Here is a 23,757-nt window from a genome sequence, read left to right as displayed (position 1 = left end):
ACCTCACCCCCCCGCCGGGCACAACCCGGCACCACCCCCGTCCCGGCTTCACCCTGCCCCGCCCTCCTTCCCGGCGCCACCGGGCTCCACCATCCCCCCCTGGCTCAACCCGAGACTCAACCCCCGACTCTATCCGCCACTCCCCCTCGGCTCCACCCGTATCCACCCCCCCCCCCCCCCCCGCTGCAGCCAGCTCTACCCCCTTCCCATGCTCGAGCACCCCCCCCCCCAGCCCCACCTGGCCCCACCACCTTGCCTCCACCCGGTTCCACCCCCCCCCCCCCCCCACGGCTCCATCCGGCCCCACCCCCTGCCCCGGCTCCAACGGGCTCCACCCTCCCTGCCTCCAGACGGCTCCACCCCCCCCCCCCCCCCCCAGCTCTACCCGGCTCCACCCCCCTCCCAGCTCAACTTGTCCCCAGCTCCATCCGGCTCCACAAGCCCCCCCCCCCCCGGCTCCACCTGGTTCTAACGACCCTGGTTCCACCCGGCTCCACACCCCTCCCAACTCCACCTGGCTTCACCCCTAGCTCCATCCTTTTCCACACCCCCCCTAGCTCCACCTGGCTCCACTCGCCACCCCCCACCCCCCAGCTCCATCCGGCCCCACCCCTCTACCCAGCTCCACCCGACTACACCCCTCCTGCTTCACTCGACTCCACCCCCCTCCCAGCTCCACCCGGCTCCACCCCCCTCCCCAGTTCTAACCAGCTTTCCCCTCCCCACCATTCCATCCAGCCCCACCCCCGCCCCCCCCCCCGGCGCCACCCTTCCCCCCCCCCCGGCTCCAACCAGCGCCACCCTCCCCACCCCAGCCCCACCCTCCCCCCCCAGCTCCACCCGAATACACCACCCCCCCGGCTCCACCTCCCACCCCACGGCACCACCCGGCTCCACCCCCCTCTGGCTCCACCCGCCTCTGACCCCGCCCCCCCATCACTCCATCCGGCTCCACCTCCCCCCCCCCCCAGCTCTACCCAGCTCCACCTTCCCCGCCGACTCCACCCAGCTCCACGCCCCCTGGCTCCACCCGACCCCAACTACTTCCCGGCGCCATCCCCCCCTGCTCGGCTCCACCCGGCCCCACCCCTATCCCCACCCTGGCTCCTCGCGGATATACCCCCCCCCAGCACCACCCAGCTCCACCCCCCCTTGGTCTACCCGGCCCCACCCCTCCCCCGGTTCACCAGGCTCCGCCCCCCCACATCAGCAAGTAACAGTCATAGCGATTGTCTGAACCGGTCCTGGGCCTCTCCCCCATCGACTCAGTCTCAAGTGAGTATCGCCCCTGGGGAAACAAAGACGGCTGGCCATGGTGCTAGCTACCCAGCCCCACGTGTACCACAGTGCCGGCCTTCAAAGGTGCTCCTACTCGCTATAACACCACTTTCCCCGACAGCCCAGCTAGAGGTTGCCCGCGGGAGCTTTGTCTTTGGTTGGATAGGGGGTGTGACGAAATATATCTGGGAGGGGTTACTGAGGGGACGTCACCCTGGTACACTTCCCTCATTGAGCCCCGCCCTCTCCCCACGCCCCTCCCTTATTGCGCCTCCCTCCTTACCCGCCCCTCGCCCCTCCTCCAGTTCCCCCACTCCCCCCCCATCGCTCGGAAGTGAGGTCACTGGGCGCGAGACGGCGACGGAAGCTCCGCGAGGAGGCGGCCACGAACGAAGAACGGCGGTTGTGGTGAGTGCGGTGGGGTGAGTTGGTGGTAAGTGGATGTAGTTGTGCGTGGAATGGGTGAGTGCTGGTGAGTCTAGATTGGTGGTGAGTAGTGTATAGTGTGTGTATTGTATACATGTGTGTGGTAAGTTTAGTGGCGAGTGGGTGGAGTGGTGAGTGGAGTGTGTGTGAGTGATTAGGTGAGTAGAGCGCAGTGTAGTGTGTATGTGTACCGTATGCATGTGTGTGGTTAGCGGGGTAATTGTGTGGTATGTGGTGGTGAGTGTGGTGGTGAGTAGTGTATAGTGTGTGTAATTGTGTGTGTACTGTATATAGTGGTGAACGATAGCGTAACGGTTAGCGCGTTGCGCTACGAACCCTGCAACCCGAGTTCGATTCCCGCTCACGGCCAACACCTGTGACGATTATCTAAACCGGTCCTGGGCATCCCGCAAGTCGACTCAGCCGCAATTGATTACCTGGTACGGTGTGTGTGTAAACATCGCTACTGGTCAGACGAAGGCGGCCCCTCATGAACCGTGCCGGCCTTCATAGGTGCTGCTCGCTAAAAGCACTTGCCCCAACAGTCTGTTAAGCCTACACGGGGGTGTCTTTGTTATCCATATATATCTGTGCGTGATGAGGTTGGTGAGGGTGGTGATGATTGTGGCGGTTGAGTGTGTGGCGGGTGAGTGTGCGGTGAGGAGTGGTAAGTGTGGTGAGTGTGGTGGTGAATGGTGTGATGGTGAGTGTAATGTGGTGATGAGTGGGTGAGTAGTGAATGGTGTGTGGAGATGTGTTCAGTACTGAGCGGTGGTGCAGCGGTTATCGTGCTTCACGAACCCCTAGGTCGACTCAGCCTTAAATTAGTACCTAGTGCAATGTGTGTAGTAAATATCGCCAACGTTGGACAGGTGGGCCATGCAGGGGAGCTTTGAATTTGGCCTTATAGAGTGGGTGGATGAGTGAGTGGGTGGATGGGTAGGTGAATGTGTGGGTGGGTGAATGGGTAGGTGAAGGATTGGGTGGGTGAATGATTGGGTGGGTGAATGATTGGGTGGGTGAATGGGTGGGTGAGCGGGTGGGTTAGTGAGTGGGTGAGTAGGTGAGTGAGTGATCTCGTGCACCTAGCCTGGCACAGCCGTACAACCCACAGCACCTATGGTCTGTCCCGTGAGTGAGTGGCGAGTTGCTGGGTGGGTGAGTGTGGGACTGTGTGGGTGGAGTGTTGAGTGTAGTGTGGTAGTGAATGGAGTATGGTAAGTGTTTGTGGGCTTAGTGGGTGATTGGGTGAGTAGTGTGCAGTATAGTGTGTGTATGTCTACCGTATATAGCTGTGTGATGAGTGGGGTGATTTTGTGGTGTGGTGAGTGGAGTGAGTCAGTGAGTATGTGGTGGTGAATAGTGTATGGTGTGTGTACTGTATATAGTTCGATTCCTGCTCACGGCCAACATCAGTGACAATTATCTGAACCGTACCTAGGCCTCCCCTAGGTCGACTACACCTAGCCTGCAACAGCCGTATGTCTGTGTGGTGAGTGGGTAAGTGAGCGCATGGGTGAGTGGGTGGATGAGTACGTAAGTGGATGGGTGAGTGAATGGGTGGCTCAGTGTGTGAGTGAGCAAGTGACCTGCTGCACCAAGCCTGGCACAGCTGTACAATCCATAGGACATTTGGTCTGCACCAGTTATGAGAGCCGTCGACCCTGTCACGGGCACCGCGGTGACGTCACCACCACTGAGCGTTTAATGCTACTGTTGCTGTTGTTGTGTTTGCAGCCCCACAAAAAGAGACCGAGTTCGATTCTCGCTCACGACCAACCAACACCACGACCAACAGTGACAACCATCCAAATCGGCTCCTGTGATCCCTCCCCTAGGTTGACTCGGCCTTAAATTAGTAACTGGCGTAGCGGCGGTGTATAGGAGTAGTAGTAGACATCGCCACGCAGGGGAAGTAGGGATACAAAGGTGGGCGTGTGGTGCTGGTCACACACCCACACCACTCTTCGTGTGCTACAGTATCGGCCGTTATAGATGCTGCTTCTACTACCAACTAACTAACCAACAATGCACTTGCCCGGACAGCCCTGCTAGAGACTACACGGGGGAGTTTTGTCAGCCTTCGGTCTTCTCTACCAAGGAGCTATAAACCATCATCACAACAACTCTGATCATCCTCGCAGCAGCAGCAGCTTTTGGCGGTCACCTCATCGCACGTTGCTTTCAGATGCACTTCTGCGGCCATCTGGAACGCTCTTCCGATATTAGGAAGCCACTGGAGCTACGCAACTTTACATCATCTAGATTGACAAACTCATTTCTTTAGAACTGCTTTTTGTGTTTAGTTGTCCATCCCTCCACAGCAGCCCCACAAAAAGAAGTTCAACATACAACACAAAATACACACAAAATATAGATACACACACATCACACACCACAGCACAAAGCACACACCACAACACACACAGCACAGAAGATAACCAAAAATCCCACCATGGAGCAGAACCGCTCTCCTCCCGCACAACCACCTGCCGGCAAGAGGCAACGCTGCCTCTGGTGCCAGCGGATCACCGCTCGTCTCCCAGTCTCCGGAGAGACGCCGCTCCCCCCATGCCCGCTTTGCGGAGAAAGGTTCCCTCAGTCTAGATCTCGGAATGGCCACAGCCAGAAATACGCCAAATGCTCGTTTGAGTGCGCCGAATGCGGGAAGTCTTTCGTGCACCCGAGTAGCCTCCGGAGACATGGCAAGAAGCACGCAGAGGGGGGGGAGAGGCGCTACTTCGAGTGCTCGCTGTGCGCCAAGCGGTTCGATGAGTTGTCACATCTTGAAGAACATCGCGAGACTCATGCAGAGGGGGAACAGAAGAGGCGTTTCTTCGAGTGTGCGTTGTGCGGGAAAGAGTTCGCGAGGTCCTCCGATTTTGACGAACATCAGAAGACTCACAGAGGATCATCGCACCTTGAAGAACATCACAAGACTTGCACAGAATCTTTGCATCTTGAAGAACAGAGGACTCACTCGGAGGGACAGAGACGTTTATTCAATTGCTCTGTGTGTGGGAAGGAGTTTGCGGAGTCTTCATATCTTGAAAAACACCGCAAGACTCACTCAGGAGAGACATCCTTTAAGTGCGCTGTATGTGGGATGGCATTTGCAGAGTCATCGCATCTTGAAGAACATCAGAAGACTCATGCAGAGGGGGCAGAGATATGTTTCTTCAATTGCTCTTTGTGTGGGAAACAGTTTGCAGAGTCATCACATCTTGACGAACATCTCAAGACTCACACAGGATTGTCGCATCTTGAAAAACATCAGAAGATTAAAAAGGAAATGATGTTCTTCAAGTGCATGGTATGCGAGATGGTCTTTACAGAGTTGTCGCATCTTGAAGACCATCGCAAGACTCACACTGGATCGTCGGATCTTTACGAACTTCAGAAGACTCACACGGGGGAGGAGAGGCGCTTCTTCAAGTGCTTGGTGTGTGGAAAACAGTTTGCGGAGTCTTCACATCTTGAAGAACACCGCAAGACTCACAATGGAGAGACATCCTTCAAGTGCGCTGTATGTGGAAAAGCGTTTTCAGAGTCATCGCATCTTGAAGAACATCAGAAGACTCATACAGAGGGGGCAGAGAGATGTTTCTTCAATTGCTCTGTGTGTGGGAAACAGTTTGCAGAGTCATCACATCTTGAAGAACATCTCAAGACTCACACAGGATTGTCACATCTTGAAAAACATCAGACGATTAAAAAGGAAATGATGTTCTTCAAGTGCATGGTGTGCGGGATAGTCTTTACAGAGTTGTCGCATCTTGAAGACCATCGCAAGACTCACACCGGATCGTCGGATCTTTACGAACTTCAGAGGACTCACACGGGGGAGGAGAGGCGCTTCTTCAAGTGCTTGGTGTGTGGAAAACAGTTTGCGGAGTCTTCACATCTTGAAGAACACCGCAAGACTCACAATGGAGAGACATCCTTCGTGTACGTCGTGTTTGGCAAGGCGTTCGCAGAGACGTCACATCTTCAAGAACAGAAGACTCACACGGGGCGAGGGAGTAGGCATTTATTCAAATGTTCCGTTTGTGGGATGGCATTTGCAGAGTCGTCGCATCTTGCCGACCATTGGAAGACTCACATGGGCACGGGGCAGATGCCATTCATGTACGTATTGTGCGGAAAGACGTTAGCAGAGTCTTCCAAGCTTGAAGACCACCGGAAGACTAACACGGGGGAGGAGAAGCTGTTTAAGTGCAAGGTGTGTGGGAAAGAGTTCACGGAGTCTTCGCAGCTTCAAGAACATCAGAAGATCCACACGGCGGGGGAGAGTTGTTTCTTTAAGTGTTCCCTGTGTGGGATCGCATTTTCAGAGTCGTTGCAGCTTCAAGAACATCACAAGACTCACATGGGGCAGAGACTCTTCAAGTGCGCGGTGTGCGGGATGGCGTTTCCAGATTCATCGCATCTTGAAGACCATCGGAAGACTCACATGCAAGTGGAGCGGCATTTCTTCAAGTGCTCCGTGTGTGGGAAACAGTTTGTAGAGTCATCACACCTTCAAGAACATCATAAGATTCACGCGGGGGAGGAGATGCTATTCAAGTGCTTCATGTGCAGGAAAGACTTTGCAGATTCAATGCTCCTTCAAGAACATTTCAAAACCCACGCCAGAGACACATTCTTCAAGTGCTCTGTGTGCGGGATGGCGTTTTTAGAGTCGGTGCATCTTGAAGAGCATAGCAAGGCTCACACTGGAGAGATGCTGTTCAAGTGTTTTGTGTGTGGGAAACAGTTTGTAGAGTTATCACATCTTCAAGAACATTGCAAGACTCACACTCGGAAGAGACTCCTCAAGTGCGCAGTCTGCCGGAAGCAGTTTGCAGAGTCGTCGCACCTTGATGAGCACCGCAAGACCCACGTGGGGGAGACGCCCTTCAAGTGCTCACTGTGCCCCAAGGCATTCCCTCTGCCCGGAGCCCTGAAGCGCCACCTCAAACTCCACTCCACGGGCACGAAACGCTTCAAGTGCGCCATTTGCGCCGATGAGAAGGCCACATTCGCGACATTCCCCGAACTCACCGAGCACCGGAAGACCCAACATGCCGGGCAGCGCCCCTTCTGCTGCGCCACGTGCGGCAAAGCTTTCTCCCTGCCCAGAGCTCTTAACCGACACCACAAGACGCATGCCGGCAAGCGTCCGTTCCCCTGCCCCACTTGCGGAAAGGCCTTCCGTGAATCTGCCGACCTCCGGAAGCACCAGGACGCTGCCCATGGTGCTGAGAGGTCATTCGTGTGCCCCATCTGTGGCAAGGGGTACCCCCGGTCGGCAACGCTCATCAGGCACCGGAGGATCCACACGGCAGAGAAACGCTTCAAGTGCCCCACGTGCGACAAATTGTTCCTGGAATCCGGCAGCCTCCAGAGGCACCAGAAAACGCATGCCCAGGGGTTCGAGTGCGCGGTCTGCGGGAAGTCATTCGCTCAGCCTGAAAAGCTGGAGCAGCATGGCAAGACACATGCCAGCGGGAGGAGGAGGTTCAAGTGCGCAGTCTGTGGGAAGTCTTTCTCGCGGCTGGGAAACTTGAGGCGTCACGAAAATAAACACATGGACGGGGAGTTGCGAGGGACTACCGGGTATCAACAGGAGACTCGAGCGGGGAGGAAGACTCGCACAGAGATGGAGTTACAAGGATCTACTAGACAGCAGGAGGAGACCCACACAAAGATGGAGTTGCACACAGAGATGGAGTTGCAAGGAACTACTGGGTATCAGGAGACCCGAGTGAAGAGGGAGTTGCTAGGAACTACCAGACAGCATCAGGAGACACACACAGAGAGGGTGTTGCGTGGAACTACCAGACAGCAGAAGAAGACCCATACAGAGAGGGAGTTGCGAGGAACTACCAGGCAGCAGAAGAAGACTCGCACAGAGATGGAGTTGCGAGGAACTACCAGGCAGCAGAAGAAGAATTGCGCAAAGAGGGAGTTACAAGGGAATCCCAGGTCTGAGAAGACCCGAGTGAAGAGAGAGTTGCAAGGAGCTACCGAGCATCAGAAGACACACACAAAGAGGAAGTTGCGAGGACCTATCAAGTATCACGAGACACACTCGAAGAGGGAGTTGTGTGGAACTACCAAACAGCAGACGATAACCCACACAGAGAGGGAGTCGCGAGCAACTTACGAATATCAGGAGACCCGAGTGAAGAGGGAGTTATGTGGAACTACCAGGCAGCAGAAGAAATCACACACAGAGAGGGAGTTGCGAGGAGCTACTGAGTATCAGGAGACCCAAACAGAGAGGGAGCTACAAGGAACTACCAGGTATCAGGAGACCCGAGTGAAGCAGGAGCTGCGATGGGCTACCAGACAGCAGAATACTCAAGCAAAGAGCGAGTTGCACACAGAGAGGGAGTTCCATGGAACTACCAGGCAGCAGAAGAAAACTCACACAGAGAGGGTGTTGCGTGGAACTACTATACAGCAGAAGAAGATTCACACAGAGATAGAGTTGCAAGGAACTACCAGGTATGAGAAGACCCAAGAAGATATGCAGTTGCGAGGGAGATGTCAAGGTGGAGTGTCAGAGGTTGCTCCCAACCCCGACAGGCGTGGCGAAAGCAACAATGCTCGAGAGGAGAGGGAGACCTCTGGACAAGGACGAGGAGCGGGGGGTGACTCTGACTGCTTGGTGGAGGTTTCTCAGTTACACGTTTGGGTGGACTCCGTGGGAGACTCCATGTGGGAGGGCCTCGTGTGTTTGGACCTCGAGTGAGACAGGGAGGGGTGCGGTGTTTGTTTTGTTTTGTTTCTCTTAACGTTTTAAATAAACAAACTATTTTGTATGTTACTAGGGGTAACGTGTAAGGCCCACTGAGCTTTGTAGTTCTTTTTTTCAGAAGCTACCTGGCTATCACACGTAATGATATAATTGTAATGTGGGAATTTATAGCAGCAGCCAAATATTCTAGACCCATAGAGTATGGATCTCTGTCTATTGGAGTCTGTGACTGGGTCTGTGGATCTCTATGGGTCTCTGAGTCTGTAGAAACACCCTTTTAAAGTTTTTGGCTGCTGCTATAAATATTTACACAATGATATCAACCACTTCGTCGAGCTATAATTACGTGTGATAGCCAGGCCGCTTCTGAAAAATAGCTACGTAGCTCAGTGAGGCACTTACCTGGTAAAATAAAACATAGCTTACAGTTTTAGTTTAGTATAACCCTGGTAGCATGAACCGTTTGTAAAAACATAGCATAGTTTGTGTCGTGGGAAAAACATTTAATGCAATTGTTTTTTACATCGCAAAGGGAGTTCGCTGTGAGAGTCAATATTCGGGGTGCAACGACTTTTTGAAATATGAAACACCCCGGTTTTAACCAGGAAAATGCAAATTAACGTGCATTGATGATTATAATATGCATGTTAAGTTTAACACGTAGGCTTTATTATGAATATGCATTGTCCTTATAACTGATTGGTTGATATGCCATCGTTGTGGCCTTGTTTCTGCAAAAGTGCTATAGACGAGAGTACAATGCCAAAAGACGACCAGTACAAGGGCAATGCAAACACACTTTGATAACAATAATAATGTATGATTGTTAAGTTTAACACGTAGGCTTTATTATATATGTATACATTTTTCTTGGTTCTTTCAGTAAAGTCACGTAGAAGGGAAATAATAAAATAATAAAAATATAACTAAATTTTCATGACGTTTCGATTGCAACACAAGCAATCATCATCAGGTGTGAAAAACCCACAGCAAGAAAATTTGAAAAAGTGGCGGTTTTTTTCTTAACGTTAGCACCACGGACAGAAACTAGCGGTTGTTAAGACGGACAAGTCCATCTATGCTCGGAACGGAGGAAGGGGGAGAGACGAAGAATGGAATGCGGTCTGAAAGTCACCGTAAGCGTGAACACAAGACCCTAAAAGGTTTATCACATCCTTTCAATGATTGCTAAGCCAGAATCCATCTTTTCGGTTGAAATTGTCTTTGTGTTCGTATATGTGGATAGCCTCATGAACAAATCTCTCATGTCACATGCCATTGACTTCTCCAAGACAGAGGTTCTCTGCAAGCCATCTGGCTACCATGAGAGATTAGTTCATGAGGCTATCCACAGGTAAGCATCCGTATGCATCCATATGGGTAGTTTTCCTGTAGAAAGAGTGGCCCATTGAACCATCAGGTCTCTTTTTATTAGGACATCCAAAAAAGGTAGCTTGCCATCTTTTTCGACTTTCATGGTAAATCTGATGGCTGGGTGTATGGAATTGATGTGGTCGAGGAATTGGTCCAGAGCAGGCTGGCCATTTGGCCAGATGACAAAAGTGTCATCCACGTACCTCTTCCATAAGGTTGGGCGCAGAGTGGCAGTCTGGATGGCGTCAGTCTCAAATTTCTCCATGAAAATGTTGGCTACAACCGGAGATAGGGGGGTTCTCAGTTTGTTTGTAGAAAGTTCCATTCCAAGTGAAGTATGTATTGGTTAAGCAGTGTCTCACCAGGGGGGGTACCTCAGTGTTTAGTCCTTGTTGAACCAAATCTTCAATGATTGCGATGGTGTCAGGTACAGGAACTTTGATGAATAAGGAAACTACATCACAACTGACAAGCAGGTCGTCTGGGGACAGGGAAATACCCGTGATTGTCGATACCAGGTGAGTAGAATTTTGTACCGCAGAGGTGGTTTTTCCAGTGAAAGGCCGCAGGATTTCAGACAGAAAACGAGCCAGTTTGTAGGTGGGGGAATTGATAGTAGAGACGATGGGACGAAGGGGTGTATCTACTTATTGTATTTTTGGTAAGCCGTATAATCTTGGTGGCCTGGCAGCAGAAGGTTTCAATGATAACTGTTTGGTTTGATCAGTTAATGCGGTTGAATCAGAAATGATTTTGTTGGTTTGTATGACGAGACTGTTGGTGGGATCTCTTTATTTTTGTATAGCTGCCATCGTTGAGTCATTCTTGAATTTTGTTATATGCTATTTTATCCATGATGACAGTGGCATTGCCCTTGTCGGCTGAGAGGATGACAATGTCATCTCTCTTTTTTAATTTATATTATTCAAAACGCTCACCTTTAATGAGGTTGCTAGCTGGCATCTTATTTGTCACGGATCTTGGTGCCCCTTGAGCTGCTTGGGGCTCCTCTTAGCTTTTGCTTAGCTTGGGCCTGACACCTGCCACCGTGCCCCTGATAGACACAGGACCTGGGTCTGACTTCAATGAGACATTCGTTGCCTTCGGGGTTCAGGGAGCTCTGGCTCGACGTGGCCGAGCAGCCCAGCACTGAGTGGAAGAGCCACAGGAGCTTACACCCTTCCTCAGCCATTGGTGCCCCGGGCCTGTGCGACAGTGACCGTGAAGGGGGGGGGGGTATTCTATAGCATTAAAATCATTGTGGGTAATTCAGAAAACATTTTTAACCATACTGGGTTTCAATAGATGAGTCACAGTCACCTTTAAAAGCAATGGTTAGGCACTAAAAGAGATATGTTCAGCCCTTTAGAAAATCCACTGCTGGATGAGGGTCTCCCCAGGCCATGCCGATTTGGGGGGGGGGGGGGCGGTGTGGGGGGAGAGGTTTGACCATTCACGCTGTTCAATGAAAGTTGTTGAAGGGGGGGGAAGCAAAGATAAATTCAAATAGAGCTCTCCACTGATGTCAGCCGTGCCTGGTCACTTGCTCGGTTCAAAGTGCAGTATCCCTGCGGGACGTCATGTCCCGCAGGGATACATAGGGGAGAGTCCGTGATGTAAGCGGGGTCGTAGCTGGAGTCAAGGGTCGGAGTAGGGTGGAACGGAGGGCCAGGGGCAAGGGGATAGGAGTTGGGAACAGCACAGTACAAGGGCTGGAGGTGGCTGCGCTCCTCGGTCGGCCGTGTTGGCTGAACCCACGGCCGGCGCAGAGGAGGCAGCACGGGACAGCCTGCTATGGAGGGAACCCGTGGGAACTAGCTTGGGATCCCTAACCCCTGGGAAGTTGTTACACCCTTTATGTTAGTGGCATTAGCCCCAATAAACTACCGGCGCAAACCCTTAAACCTTACCTACGTCTCCGAGCCATCTGTAACTATTCACAATACAATGGCCACCTCCGCGCCCTCGTCATGGAGGCAGCTCTCCGATCTTACATTTACATGCAAATTTCTCACTTTAACATCACTAGCTCTGCCCACTTCGTTTATGACCCTTGGGCTACACCCATTTCAAACCTTTTAAACAGCCTGCCTCAGCTGCTTTCCCCCTCTTTTTTCTCCAGATGACAATTACTTGTGTTGCGATCGAAACGTGATATTTTTATTATTTTTTATTCACTTTATTTTCATTTTTTCTTTCTATCTACGTGACTTTACTGAAAAACCGAAAGAATATGAATTCCTGCATTCACAAAAGCTTTAAGTCAAGATTTAACCTGCTCTATGGGGAGGATATCCATACAACTATTAGATCTTTTAACAAACTTTTAGACAAGAAGGCTCAGCTGATCGTGTCGCTCACATTTCTGAAGAGATGCTGTGACACTAAGGTAATACCGATCGCCTTTACCCTGACATCTGCTGCTGTCACTTCTCCTAATACTAAACGTATCTTCTTCTTTGGTTCTTTCGGTAAAGTCACGTAGAATGATAATAAAATAATAAATTGATAAAATAACAATTATATTCTCACGACGTTTCGGCCACAACACAAGCGGCCTTCATCAGGTGAAGGGGGCGAGACTGTCTGGTAGGACAGCGCTGGAGTGAAAGAGCCACGTTCAGATACGGCCTTTAAGCTGTGTGAGAGGAACAAAGCGCCTTGACAAAGGAATTAGCATATAATTTAGCATTGAAATGGCTGAATGATTAGCTTGTGACTGGTCACAGAAATAGCTATGTTAAAAGTTAAAGCATACACACCCGCAGAGGCACCCATTGTTAAAGGGATTAGCATAGAATTTAGCATTGAAATAGCTAAGTTAAGGCATACACATCTTGACAATGGAATTAGCATAGAATTTAGCATTGAGATAGCCGAGTGATTAGCTTGTACCTGCTGCAGAAATAGAGCTTGTACCTGCTGCAGAAATAGCTACGTTAAAGTCAGCATACACATTCACCGAGGCCCTTAGTACAAATCAAACAGGAGAATTTAGCATTGAAATAACTAGGCGAATCCAGCATTGAAACAACTGAGTGATTAGCTAGTGACTGGTCACAGAAATGACTACACATCTGAGCTATTCACAGTACTATATAGTGAACCAATAAAAACTAAAATATATATTACCTTCATGTTATCAATAAACTCTATATTCTCCAATCAGCTAAGCTACCAACAATAAGTCGTTATATATCACAATGCTATATGGCGAAAAAATGGGTGGATTCTTACCCTCAAATTTCAGCACCACGGATAGCTACGGGACCCGTTCAGACGGACGAGTTCGTCCATGGTCGGAACAGAGGAGGGGGAGAGAGACAGCTGCGAGGCCCTAGTATGCTCCATATTGTAAAACTATACCATTAACCGTGGTGTGAGAGGTATTAAGAGGCAATGCTGGCGAAAGAGCTGCAGTCTGAAGGTCATCGTAAAAGTACAATTAATTAAGAACAGAAATGATTTAAAACATCTTTCCAGTGGTTACTAAGCCTGAATCCATCTTCTCGGTTGAAATTGTCTCTGTGCTTGTATATGTGAATGGCCTCATGAACGAATCTCTCATGGTAGCCGGTTGGTTTGCAAAGAACCTCCGTCTTGGAGAAGTCAATGTCATGTGAGCCCACTGAATTATAACAGTGATCTGCCACGGCAGAGGAGTTCGTCCTACCGTGTTTCAAGTCTGCTTGAAACACGACTACACAATCTGCAAAGCCATCACTCCAGTCATGAAGAAGGATCCTCTTGTGGAGCCACTCAAAACCATCACCTTACCCTACATTGCAGGGGTCACTAAAAAGATCTCCAAAATCCTGAACAAACACAAGATCCAGGTCCGATTCAACACAGTACATAAAATCCGTGATTTAGTTCCATCTGTAAAAGATGCTGTTCCAGACATACAGTACCCGGGCGTTTACAAACTAAAGTGCCTCTGTGGTAGTAGCTACATTGGAGAAACCAAAAGACATATCTCGGACCGCATCCGCGAACACAAAGCAGACTTGAAACACGGTAGGACGAACTCCTCTGCCGTGGCAGATCACTGTTATAATTCAGTGGGCTCACATGACATTGACTTCTCCAAGACGGAGGTTCTTTGCAAACCAACCGGCTACCATGAGAGATTCGTTCATGAGGCCATTCACATATACAAGCACAGAGACAATTTCAACCAAGAAGATGGATTCAGGCTTAGTAACCACTGGAAAGATGTTTTAAATCATTTCTGTTCTTAATTAATTGTACTTTTACGATGACCTTCAGACTGCAGCTCTTTCGCCAGCATTGCCTCTTAATACCTCTCACACCACGGTTAATGGTATAGTTTTACAATATGGAGCATACTAGGGCCTCGCAGCTGTCTCTCTCCCCCTCCTCTGTTCCGATCATGGACGAACTCGTCCGTCTGAACGGGGCCCGTAGCTATCCGTGGTGCTGAAATTTGAGGGTAAGAATCCACCCTTTTTTTCGCCATATAGCATTGTGATATATAATGACTTATTGTTGGTAGCTTAGCTGATTGGAGAATATAGAGTTTATTGATAACATGAAGGTAATTTATATTTTAGTTTTTATTGGTTCACTATATAGTACTGTGAATAGCTCAAATGTGTAGTCATTTCTGTGACCAGTCACTAGCTAATCATTCAGTTGTTTCAATGCTGGATTCGCCTAGTTATTTCAATGCTAAATTCTCCTGTTTGATTTGTACTAAGGGCCTCGGTGAATGTGTATGCTCTGACTTTAACGTAGCTATTTCTGCAGCAGGTACAAGCTCTATTTCTGCAGCAGGTACAAGCTAATCACTCAGCTATCTCAATGCTAAATTCTATGCTAATTCCATTGTCAAGATGTGTATGCCTTAACTTAGCTATTTCAATGCTAAATTCTATGCGAATCCCTTTAACAATGGGTGCCTCTGCGGGTGTGTATGCTTTAACTTTTAACATAGCTATTTCTGTGACCAGTCACAAGCTAATCATTCAGCCATTTCAATGCTAAATTATATGCTAATTCCTTTGTCAAGGCGCTTTGTTCCTCTCACACAGCTTAAAGGCCGTATATGAACGTGGCTCTCACTCCAGCGCTGTCCTACCAGACAGTCTCGCCCCCTTCACCTGATGAAGGCCGCTTGTGTTGTGGCCGAAACGTCGTGAGAATATTATTGTGTTATTTTATTTTATCAATTTATTATTTTATTATCATTCTACGTGACTTTACCGAAAGAACCAAAGAAGATGAATCATTGCAGTCACGAAAGCTTTAAATCGAAATTTAAACGTATCTTGTTCAGGGCCGGCCTAGCCCTGATCTCAGAGAAAATAAGATATCTCCGATTTGAACTGGACAATTTAGCCAAGAATCTCTTGAAATCACACTTAACATTGACCGAAAATGTCTACTTCTGATTGGGAACATGTAGACAACATGACAGCCTCTTCAGCCGCCTCAATGTCAGCTAATTGTAAAGATAACCTGATTCCCAAGTTCAACCTCCTTTCCAAGAAGAAGACAGATCCGCACATAGGAATAGGTTTTACCCTTTTAACTGGCACAAAAACTGACACCTTTATTCAAGGCATTATGTTTGCAATAACCACAACACAAGCAGTCAAAATGCAAACAAAAAAGACAACTCTGATAATAATATGCACTGTCCTTGAATTTGATTGGTCCACACCCGAGACGGCTTTTCTTAGAGCCTAGTCTCCATTGGTGTTCGACCAGGAGACGCCAAAAGGCGTACAATTCAGTGATATTTTTGTGCCAGTTAAAAGGGTAAAACCTATTCCTATATCTTGTTACTGGCAAAGGAGGTCTCATAATGTAAACAGATCCACACGTTAAAAAGTTAGATGTTGACAAGATTGTTATCAATCAGAGTAACAATCCGATTTCTGACAGCCTAAAATCGGTTATAGCTAAAGGGTTGAATTTCGCAGTCACCCCTAAACACATCCCAGTTGATGATATCATTGTCCAGGTCGACGTAGCCCTTAAAGGTTTGGGACACATTCCTGCAGACGTGGCAAGATCGGAAATTGTTGAGCTTTCTCAATTTAAAAAAGATATGACATCGTCATCCTCTCAGCTGACAAGGGCAATGCCACTGTCATGGACAAAAGCACACAATTACAAAATTCAGGACCTACTTAATGATGGTAGCTATACCAAAATCAATAGAGATCCCATCAACCACCTGGTATACGAAAACCAACAATATCATCACTGATTCGACATCTTTAATCGAACCAACCAAGCGCTATTCCTTAAAACCCTCTACTGCTAGACCACCCAGATTGTATGGCTTACCAAAAATACATAAAGAAGGTGCACCACTTCATCCTATCATCTCCACCATTGACTCACCCACCTTCAAACTGGCCCGATTTCTGTCTGAGACCTTACAACCATTCACTGGTAAGACCATCTCAGCTGTACTTAACTCACTTAGTATCGTTAATTAAGGACATCTCACTATCTCCAGGTGATTTGCTCGTTAGATTCGATGTAGTATCTTTATTTACCAAAGTTCCTGTGCCTGACACCATTGCAATCATTAAAGATTTGGTTCAACAAGGACAGAATGCTGATGTACCGGCCCTGGTTAGAAACTACCTCACCAACACATACTTCACCTGGAATGGAACATTCTACATACAAGTTGAAGGTACCCCAATGGGTCCTCCCTTCAGTTGTAGCCAATGTTTTCATGGAAAAATTTGAGACAGCTGCCATCCAGACATCCACTCTACATCTGTCCTTGTGGAAGAGGTACGTAGATGACACGTTCGTCATCTGGCCACATGGCCTACTAGCTCTGAACCAATTTCTCAACCACATCAATTCCATACACCCATCTATCAAATTCACCATGGAAGTGGAAACGGATGGCAAGTTACCCTTCTCGGATGTTTTAATCGAAAAGAGACCAGATGGCTCAATGGGACACTGTCTACAGGAAAGCCACCCATACGGATGCCTACCTAAACCCTGACTTCCACCACCATCCATCCCAGAAGAATTTCCTCATCAAAACTCTACACCATAAAGCTATTTCCAACCATCACCACCTGGCCAGTGAACTGGAACACGTACACCAAGCCCTCAAGATGAATGGATATTCAGACTACACAATCCATAAAGCTATCACCACAACCGTTGGAAAAGAACCATCTGAAGACCCAATCAAAACCATTACCTTGTCATACATAGCAGGGGTCACCAAAAATATTTCCAAAATCATGAGCAAACATAAGATCCACATTACATAAAATTCGTGATCTGATCCCATCTGTGAAGGATGTGATCTCTAACATGCAATACCCCGGCATCTAAAAACTGAGCTGTGTCTGCGGCAGTAGTTACATTGTGGAAACGAAGCAACATGTCTAGGACCGTGTTCGTGTTCATGAACGTAAGTTGGTACTTCAGGATTCAGTCCCTGTTGGACCAAGTCTTCAATGATTGCTATGGCCATCATGAGGCCTCCTTTGCCAGTACCAAAATAGACTAATAATGCTTTTCCCCTTTTTTCTGGCAACAAAACTGACACCTTTTGCAAGGATTCATGTTAACATTAACCACAATACTTGCAGTCAAATGCAATTAAAAAAACAATACTCTGATCATTTATGCATTGCTCTTGAAACTCATTGGTCTTGCCATACATAGCAGGTGTTACCAAAAATATTTCCAAAATCTTAAACACAAGATCCAGGTCTGATTCAATACTGTACACAAAATCCGTGATTTGATCCCATTTGTGAAGGATGTCATTCCTGACATGCAATACCTTGGTGCCTACAAGCTAAGTTGTGTCTGCGGCAGCAGTTACATTGGGGAAACGAAACGACGTCTCGGACCGTGTTCGCGAATAGAAGGCAGATTTGAAACACGGCAGAACCAATGCCTCTGCCATAGATGATCATTGTTATAACACAATGGGCTCGCACGATATTGTTTTTTCCCAGACCACGGTACTCTGCAAACCTTCGGGCTACCATCAAGGATTTGTCCATGAAGCCATGCATATATATAAACAGACAATTTCAACTGAGAAGATGGGTATAAGCTGAACAATCATTGGAAGGGCGTTATTAACTAAGCAAAGTCGTAACTTGCTGTGGTGCTTCCATTCTTCCCTGCCGTTTGGCTGTTATCTCCGACTCTCTGAGTTGCATTGCCCTGTTAGTTGCCCCTGCATTAACGGGCTGAGGTCTCACTAACATGGCCACCTCTGCTTCCTTAGCCTCGATGTATCGGTCGTTCTGGCTGTGTGATGGGCTGTGTGTCTCACTGGCGCGACCACCGTTGCGGTGGTTCTCTTGCGTGGACGCGCTTGCCTCTCACAGATGCAGTTGGCAGCGCCACAGTTTGTGTTACACATAGACATGACATTAACATGCTAATTCCCCTAAGCTCTCTGCTTAATCTCTCCCATCAACATAGTGCTAATCTTTCATTAACACTGCTGCGCGCATATGCGGGGGTGATACTCTTATGTGGTAACGGAAGCTCATTTCATGCTAATCTTTCTCCCTAATCTCTCTCTTCCCTAATCTCCTCCGTTAACACAACTGACATGCTTGCATGCGGAGATGGAATTGCTTTCCAGTTCAGACCCCACCTGCTTGCCCTTCGCCACATATATAACGTCTTGTAGCAGCTCTCTTGCTGTTTCTTCCTGGTTCAGCAGTTCTACTGCTGGATTATTTTTTCCGCCTAAGGACGACCACTTGTGTTGCAATTGAAAAGTCGTGATATATATTTTCTTTTATTTTTCTACCTACGTGACTTTACCGAAAGAACCAAAGAGTATGGATACTTGCAGTCACGAAAACTTCAAATCAAGATTGACACTTAATCAGGTTATCAATGGGGCTGACATTAGGTAAGACTGAGTTTAACATAAGCTTTCGCGACCAATATCATCCATAATACAGGTTTTTTTATGGTTAGATCACGTAAATATATAAATTTGTCATTGAACCTGCCACCAGCCGACACAGCCAATTAGTATGGATTGTCACGTAAACGGAACATTCCAATTAGTTACTAGTGTAGTGACTAATTCGGAGACGGTAGGACTTGGAGCCACTTATTTATTAATGAGCACCATCGGGGTTAACACACTTAATATTTAGTTCGTCTATTACACTGTGTAATACATTTTTCTTTTACCCTGAACCTAACTCTTCTTTTAATCATAGCAATTTTAAGCCTCTCAATTTATGCCATTCTTGGCTCCGGCTGAGCATCGAATTCTAAATATACACTAATTGAGGCACTTCGAGCTGCAGCTCAAACTATCTCCAATGAATTAAACCTCGGTTTAATTATGCTATGCTTAATTACCCTAACAGGAAGTTTTTTTTTTCTCTTTAGGCCTTTGTTCACACGCAAGAACATACTTTATTCTTACTTTCAAGCTGGCCTCGAGCAACAATATGATTTGTCTCTATTTTAGCAGAAAAAAATTAAACCCCATTTGACCTAACTGAGGGTGAATGGGAACTTGTCTCTGTATTTAAGGTAGAATATGCCGGAGGTTCATTCGCTTTATTCTTCCGAGCTGAATACTCCAATATCTTATTTATGAATACTCTTATGGCAATTATATTTATAGGGCCCCTTGGACCAAACAATTTATACATTTTACCAATTAACATAATAAAAGCAACCCCACTTATTCTATTCTTATGAATCTCAAAATAATAGAATAATACACCTCATATGAAAAAAACTTCCTACCCATTAACCTGGCTCTTTTTACTTTTCAACTATCTATTGCAGTATCCCGCTATAAAAACAGATAACACGAAATTAATTGAATTTTAGTAGTGGAAGTATTCTTTGGTTCTTTCGGTAAAGTAACGTAGAAAATCAAATCAAATATTTTCTATGTGACTTTACCGAAATAACCAAAGAGTAATTCCTGCAGTCACATGTAGTTTCATTTCCCCAATGTAACTGCTGACGCAGCCACAACTCAGTTTGTAGACACTCGGGTATTGCATATCAGGAATCACAACCTTTACAGATGGGATCAAATCACGGATTGTGTGTACTGTTTTGAAACGGACGTGAATCTTGTGTTTGTTTAAATCTTTTTGGTAACCCCTGCTATGTATGGCAGCTTGATGGTGTTGGTTGGATCCTCAGATGGTTGTCTACCCATGGCTGGGGAAACAACTTTGCAGATTGTATGGTCAGAATATCCATTCTTCCTGAGGTCTTAGTGTACGTGCTTCAGCTCACTTGGCTAGGCGATGCTGGTTGGAGATGCAACAGGACCTATGGTGTAATGTTTTGATGAGGGAATTCTTCTGGGCTGGATGGTGGTGGGAGTCAGGCTTTAAAAAGGCATCCATGTGGGTGGCTTTCCTGTAGACAGTGTCCCAACGAGCCATCAGGTCTCTTCTCGATCAAAACATCCAGGAATGGTAGCTTGCCATCCTTTTCCACTTCCATGGTGAATTTGATAGGTGGGTCTATGGAATGATGTGGTTGAGAAATTGCTTCAGTACTGGCAGGTCATGTGGTCAGATGACGAACGTGTCATCTACGTATCTTTTCCACGAGGAAGGACGTATGGTGGATGTCTGGATGGCATCTGTCTTAAATTTCTCCATGAAAACATTCGCTACCACTGGTGATAAAGGAGAGACAATTGGGGTACCCTCATTTTGTTTGTAGAATGTACCATTCCAGGTAAAGTAAGTGTTGGTAAGGCAGTGTCTTACCAAAGTTGGTACATCTGGATTCAGTGCCTGTTGGACCAAGTCTTCAATGATTGCAATGTTATCAGGTATTGGTACCTTGGTGAACAGGGAGACTAAATCGAAACTGACAAGTAAATCATCTGGAGATTGTGAAATGTCCTTGATTAGAGAAACCAAGTGAGCTGAGTTAAGTACAGCTGAGATGGTCTTGCCCGTGAAAGGAAGCAGGGTTTCAGACATAAATCGGGCCAGTTTGTAGGTGGGTGAGTTAATGGTGGAGACGATAGGATGGAGCTGGGTACGTTCTTTGTGGATCCTTGGAAGACCATATAATCTGGGTGGTCTAGCAGCCAAAGGTTTTAGAGAGTGCTGCTTGTTCGAATCGATAAGAGAAGTCGATTTGGTGATGATATTGTTTTTTGTAGCTAGGCGGTTGGTGGGATCTCTGTTGATTTTGGTATAGCTGCCATCATTTAAGAAGCTCCTGAATTCTGTTGTAAGTGGTTTTATCCATGATGACAGTGACATTGCCCTTGTCGGCTGAGAGGATGACGATGTCATCTCTGTTTTTTAATTGAGATAGTTTAAAACGCTCGTCATTGCTGATGTTGCTAATGGGTTTCTTAACATGTTTGAGGATAGCAGCTATTTCAGATCTAGCAACGTCTCCAGGGATATGTCCCAAGCCTTTGAGAGCTACATCGACCTGGGCAATGATTTAATCCACTGGGATGTGTTTAGGGGTAACTGCGAAATTCAACCCTTTAGCTAGTACCGATTTTAGGCTGTCAGAAATTGTGATGTTACTATGATTGATGGCAATCTTGTTAACATCTAACTTTTTAACGTGTGGCTCTGGCTTATTTTTTGATAGGAGGTTGAATTTGATCGAGAAGAGACCTGATGGCTCATTGGGACACTCTGTCTACAGGAAAACCACTCACACGGATGCCTATCTAAAGCCTGACTCCCACCACCATCCAGCCCAGACGAATTCCTACACAATAGGGCCTGTTGCATCTCCGACCAGCATCACCTAGCTAGTGAGCTGGAGCACGCACACCAAGCCCTCAGGATGAATGGATATTTTGACCGTACAATCCGCAAAGCTGTCTCCCCAGCCATGGGTAGACAACCATCTGAGGGTCCAACCAATGCCATCACTTTGCCATACATAGCAGGGGTTACCAAAAATATTTCCAAAATCTTAAACAAACGCAAAATCCAGGTTGGTTTCAACACAGTCCACAAAATCCGTGATTTGATCCCATCTGTAAAGGATGCAATTCCTGATATGCAATACCCGGGTGTCTACAAACTGAGTTGTGGCTGCGGCAGCAGTTACATTGGGGAAACAAAACGACATCTCGGACCGTGTTCGTGAATACAAGGCAGATTTGAAACGCGGCAGAACCAATACCTCTGCCGTGGATGATCATTGTTATAACGCAGTGGGCTCACACGATATTGTTTTTTTCTGAGACCACGGTACTCTGCAAACCTTCGGGCTACCATCAAGGATTTGTCCATGAAGCCATGCAGATATATAAACAGACATAACTTCAACTTTGTAAGATGGGTACAAACTGAGCAATCATTGGAAGAATGTTATTAGCCAGGTAAAGTCTTAACTGACTGTGATGTTTCCATCCTACCGGCCAATGTCAGCTGTTATTTCCGACTCTCTTTGTGTCTTTCTCTCTCTCTGTGCATCTCTCTCCGATCTGCTCTGCCTCCTCCCCCTTCTCTCTCCCCCCCTGCAGCCGACCTCTCCAGTGCTGCTGCGGTGGGCCCACTTTACTCCAGTGACCCGGGTGCTGCTGCGAGGTCCACTTTCTGCCCCGCCTCCTCCCCCCACCCTTCTCTCTCCCCCCCTACTGCCGAGGCCTATATAACCTCGTGTCACGGTAGATCTCTTGCCTACTTCAGCAGTTGTATCTTGTTGTGGTTGACCCACCTGATGACGATTCCTTGTGTTGCGATTGAAACGTCATGATCTATTCTTTTTCTACCTACATGACTTTACCAAAAGAACCAAAGAATATGGATTCCTGCAGTCACAAAAGCTTAAAATCAAGATAAGGTATAGCACCTATACACTTTTGACTACCAGAAGTAATAGTAGGCCTAGATCTTATTACTGGAATAATCTTAGAAACTTGAGAAAAGTTATCTCCAATTGTGCTTCTTATTCAAATCACACAAGACCAAAACAATGCGTTCATTCTGGTTTCAGCCTTACTCTCAGTATTTATTGAGGGGTGAGGGGGCCTTAACCAAACCCAAACACAAAAACTATAGCTTATTCATCAATCGCACATGTAGGTTGAATTGTTAGCATGGCCCCATTTAGCCCAACAATTACTTAACTCACAACACTCATTTACTGCTTGCTGATGTAGCGGCATTGTTACGCGCAACATGTATACTTATCTGCATAGCAGTATTGTATGAGTCACGACTACAATAACTGTTGACCAGGGGTGAGGGGGCCACAGCCCACTGAGAGCGGGGGCTGGGGGGGGCAACGGTTGGACCCAGACCCTCTGCAGACAGGACGGTTGGGAGAGGAAGGATATAAAGGGCAGCTCTCCCAGCATGAGTCAGTCCGCACTCACCTCAAGGCTCGAGACATCTAGATAGTGCCCTGGGACTTCCAACCTCCGGCCCTTGTCAGTGCCAGGTCCGAACGGCCCAGTGGCGGTACCCGTTAAGTAGAGTATAGTGTGAGGGCACACGAAGTATGAGGACGTATCCTCTAGGCTATCGGGTAGGAGAGGCCGTTACCTCTCTGTGTTAGGGACGTTCTCTGACGTTAGAGTAAATAAACAGTGGTGCCTACAAAGAAGTCTCTGCCTCCTTTGTCAACACTACACTTACAAGCGCAACATTGATTAATGTTCACATTTTCAAAGCTAAAAAATCACAGCATTAACATTAAATAAACACAACCAAATCTCTCAAATATTATTACTCCTACTTGTGGGGGCTACCGTACCCCACCATCACTGAATTGTCGGGGCCGTTGTCCCCTGACTCCCCCGCTACATTCGTCCCACTACCCCCCGGCTGTTCTGTGAGGTCCGGGCTACCGGCCTCCACTTCCTCGCCCCCCTGTACCCCCGACTTGGTTGCTGACCGCGTCGGAATGTTTCAATCGGTGAGGCCACCTGCTCTACGCTTACGACGCGCTACGCTGTTCAG

At 47.6% G+C, this 23,757-nt stretch overlaps 1 protein-coding gene across 2 annotated transcripts; it reads left to right on the top strand.

Moving 5' to 3' along the window:
- Positions 1 to 1,578: 1,578 nt before the first annotated feature.
- On the top strand, positions 1,579 to 23,502 carry LOC116956252 (uncharacterized). Of its 2 annotated transcripts, none has more exons than XM_032977694.2 (3): positions 1,579 to 1,686; positions 3,442 to 8,439; positions 22,317 to 23,502. In XM_032977694.2, the coding sequence occupies exons 2-3, from the start codon at positions 4,160 to 4,162 to the stop codon at positions 22,360 to 22,362; spliced, it is 4,326 nt and encodes a 1,441-aa protein (XP_032833585.2). In that variant the 5' UTR covers positions 1,579 to 1,686; positions 3,442 to 4,159; the 3' UTR covers positions 22,363 to 23,502. The 2 variants fall into 2 exon arrangements, with proteins under 2 accessions (XP_032833585.2, XP_032833586.2); XM_032977695.2 differs by having other exon boundaries at positions 1,596 to 1,711.
- The last annotated feature ends 255 nt before the right edge of the window (positions 23,503 to 23,757 follow it).

Source organism: Petromyzon marinus, chromosome 64 (genome assembly GCF_048934315.1).
Source record: "Petromyzon marinus isolate PM22_M1 ecotype Great Lakes invasive population chromosome 64, UKy_Petmar_22M1.pri1.0, whole genome shotgun sequence".
Taxonomy (NCBI): Eukaryota; Metazoa; Chordata; class Hyperoartia; order Petromyzontiformes; family Petromyzontidae; genus Petromyzon; species Petromyzon marinus.
Note: the sequence above shows the minus strand (reverse complement) of the source record. Positions and strands in the feature narration are given on the sequence as shown.

Coding starts and splice junctions, on each gene's coding strand:
- LOC116956252 (XM_032977694.2), top strand. CDS start 4,160: ATGGAGCAGAACCGCTCTCCTCCCGCACAACCACCTGCCGGCAAGAGG. Junction 8,440..22,316: donor CTCGTGTGTTTGGACCTCGA/GTGAGACAGGGA, acceptor CCCCCCCTGCAG/CCGACCTCTCCAGTGCTGCT.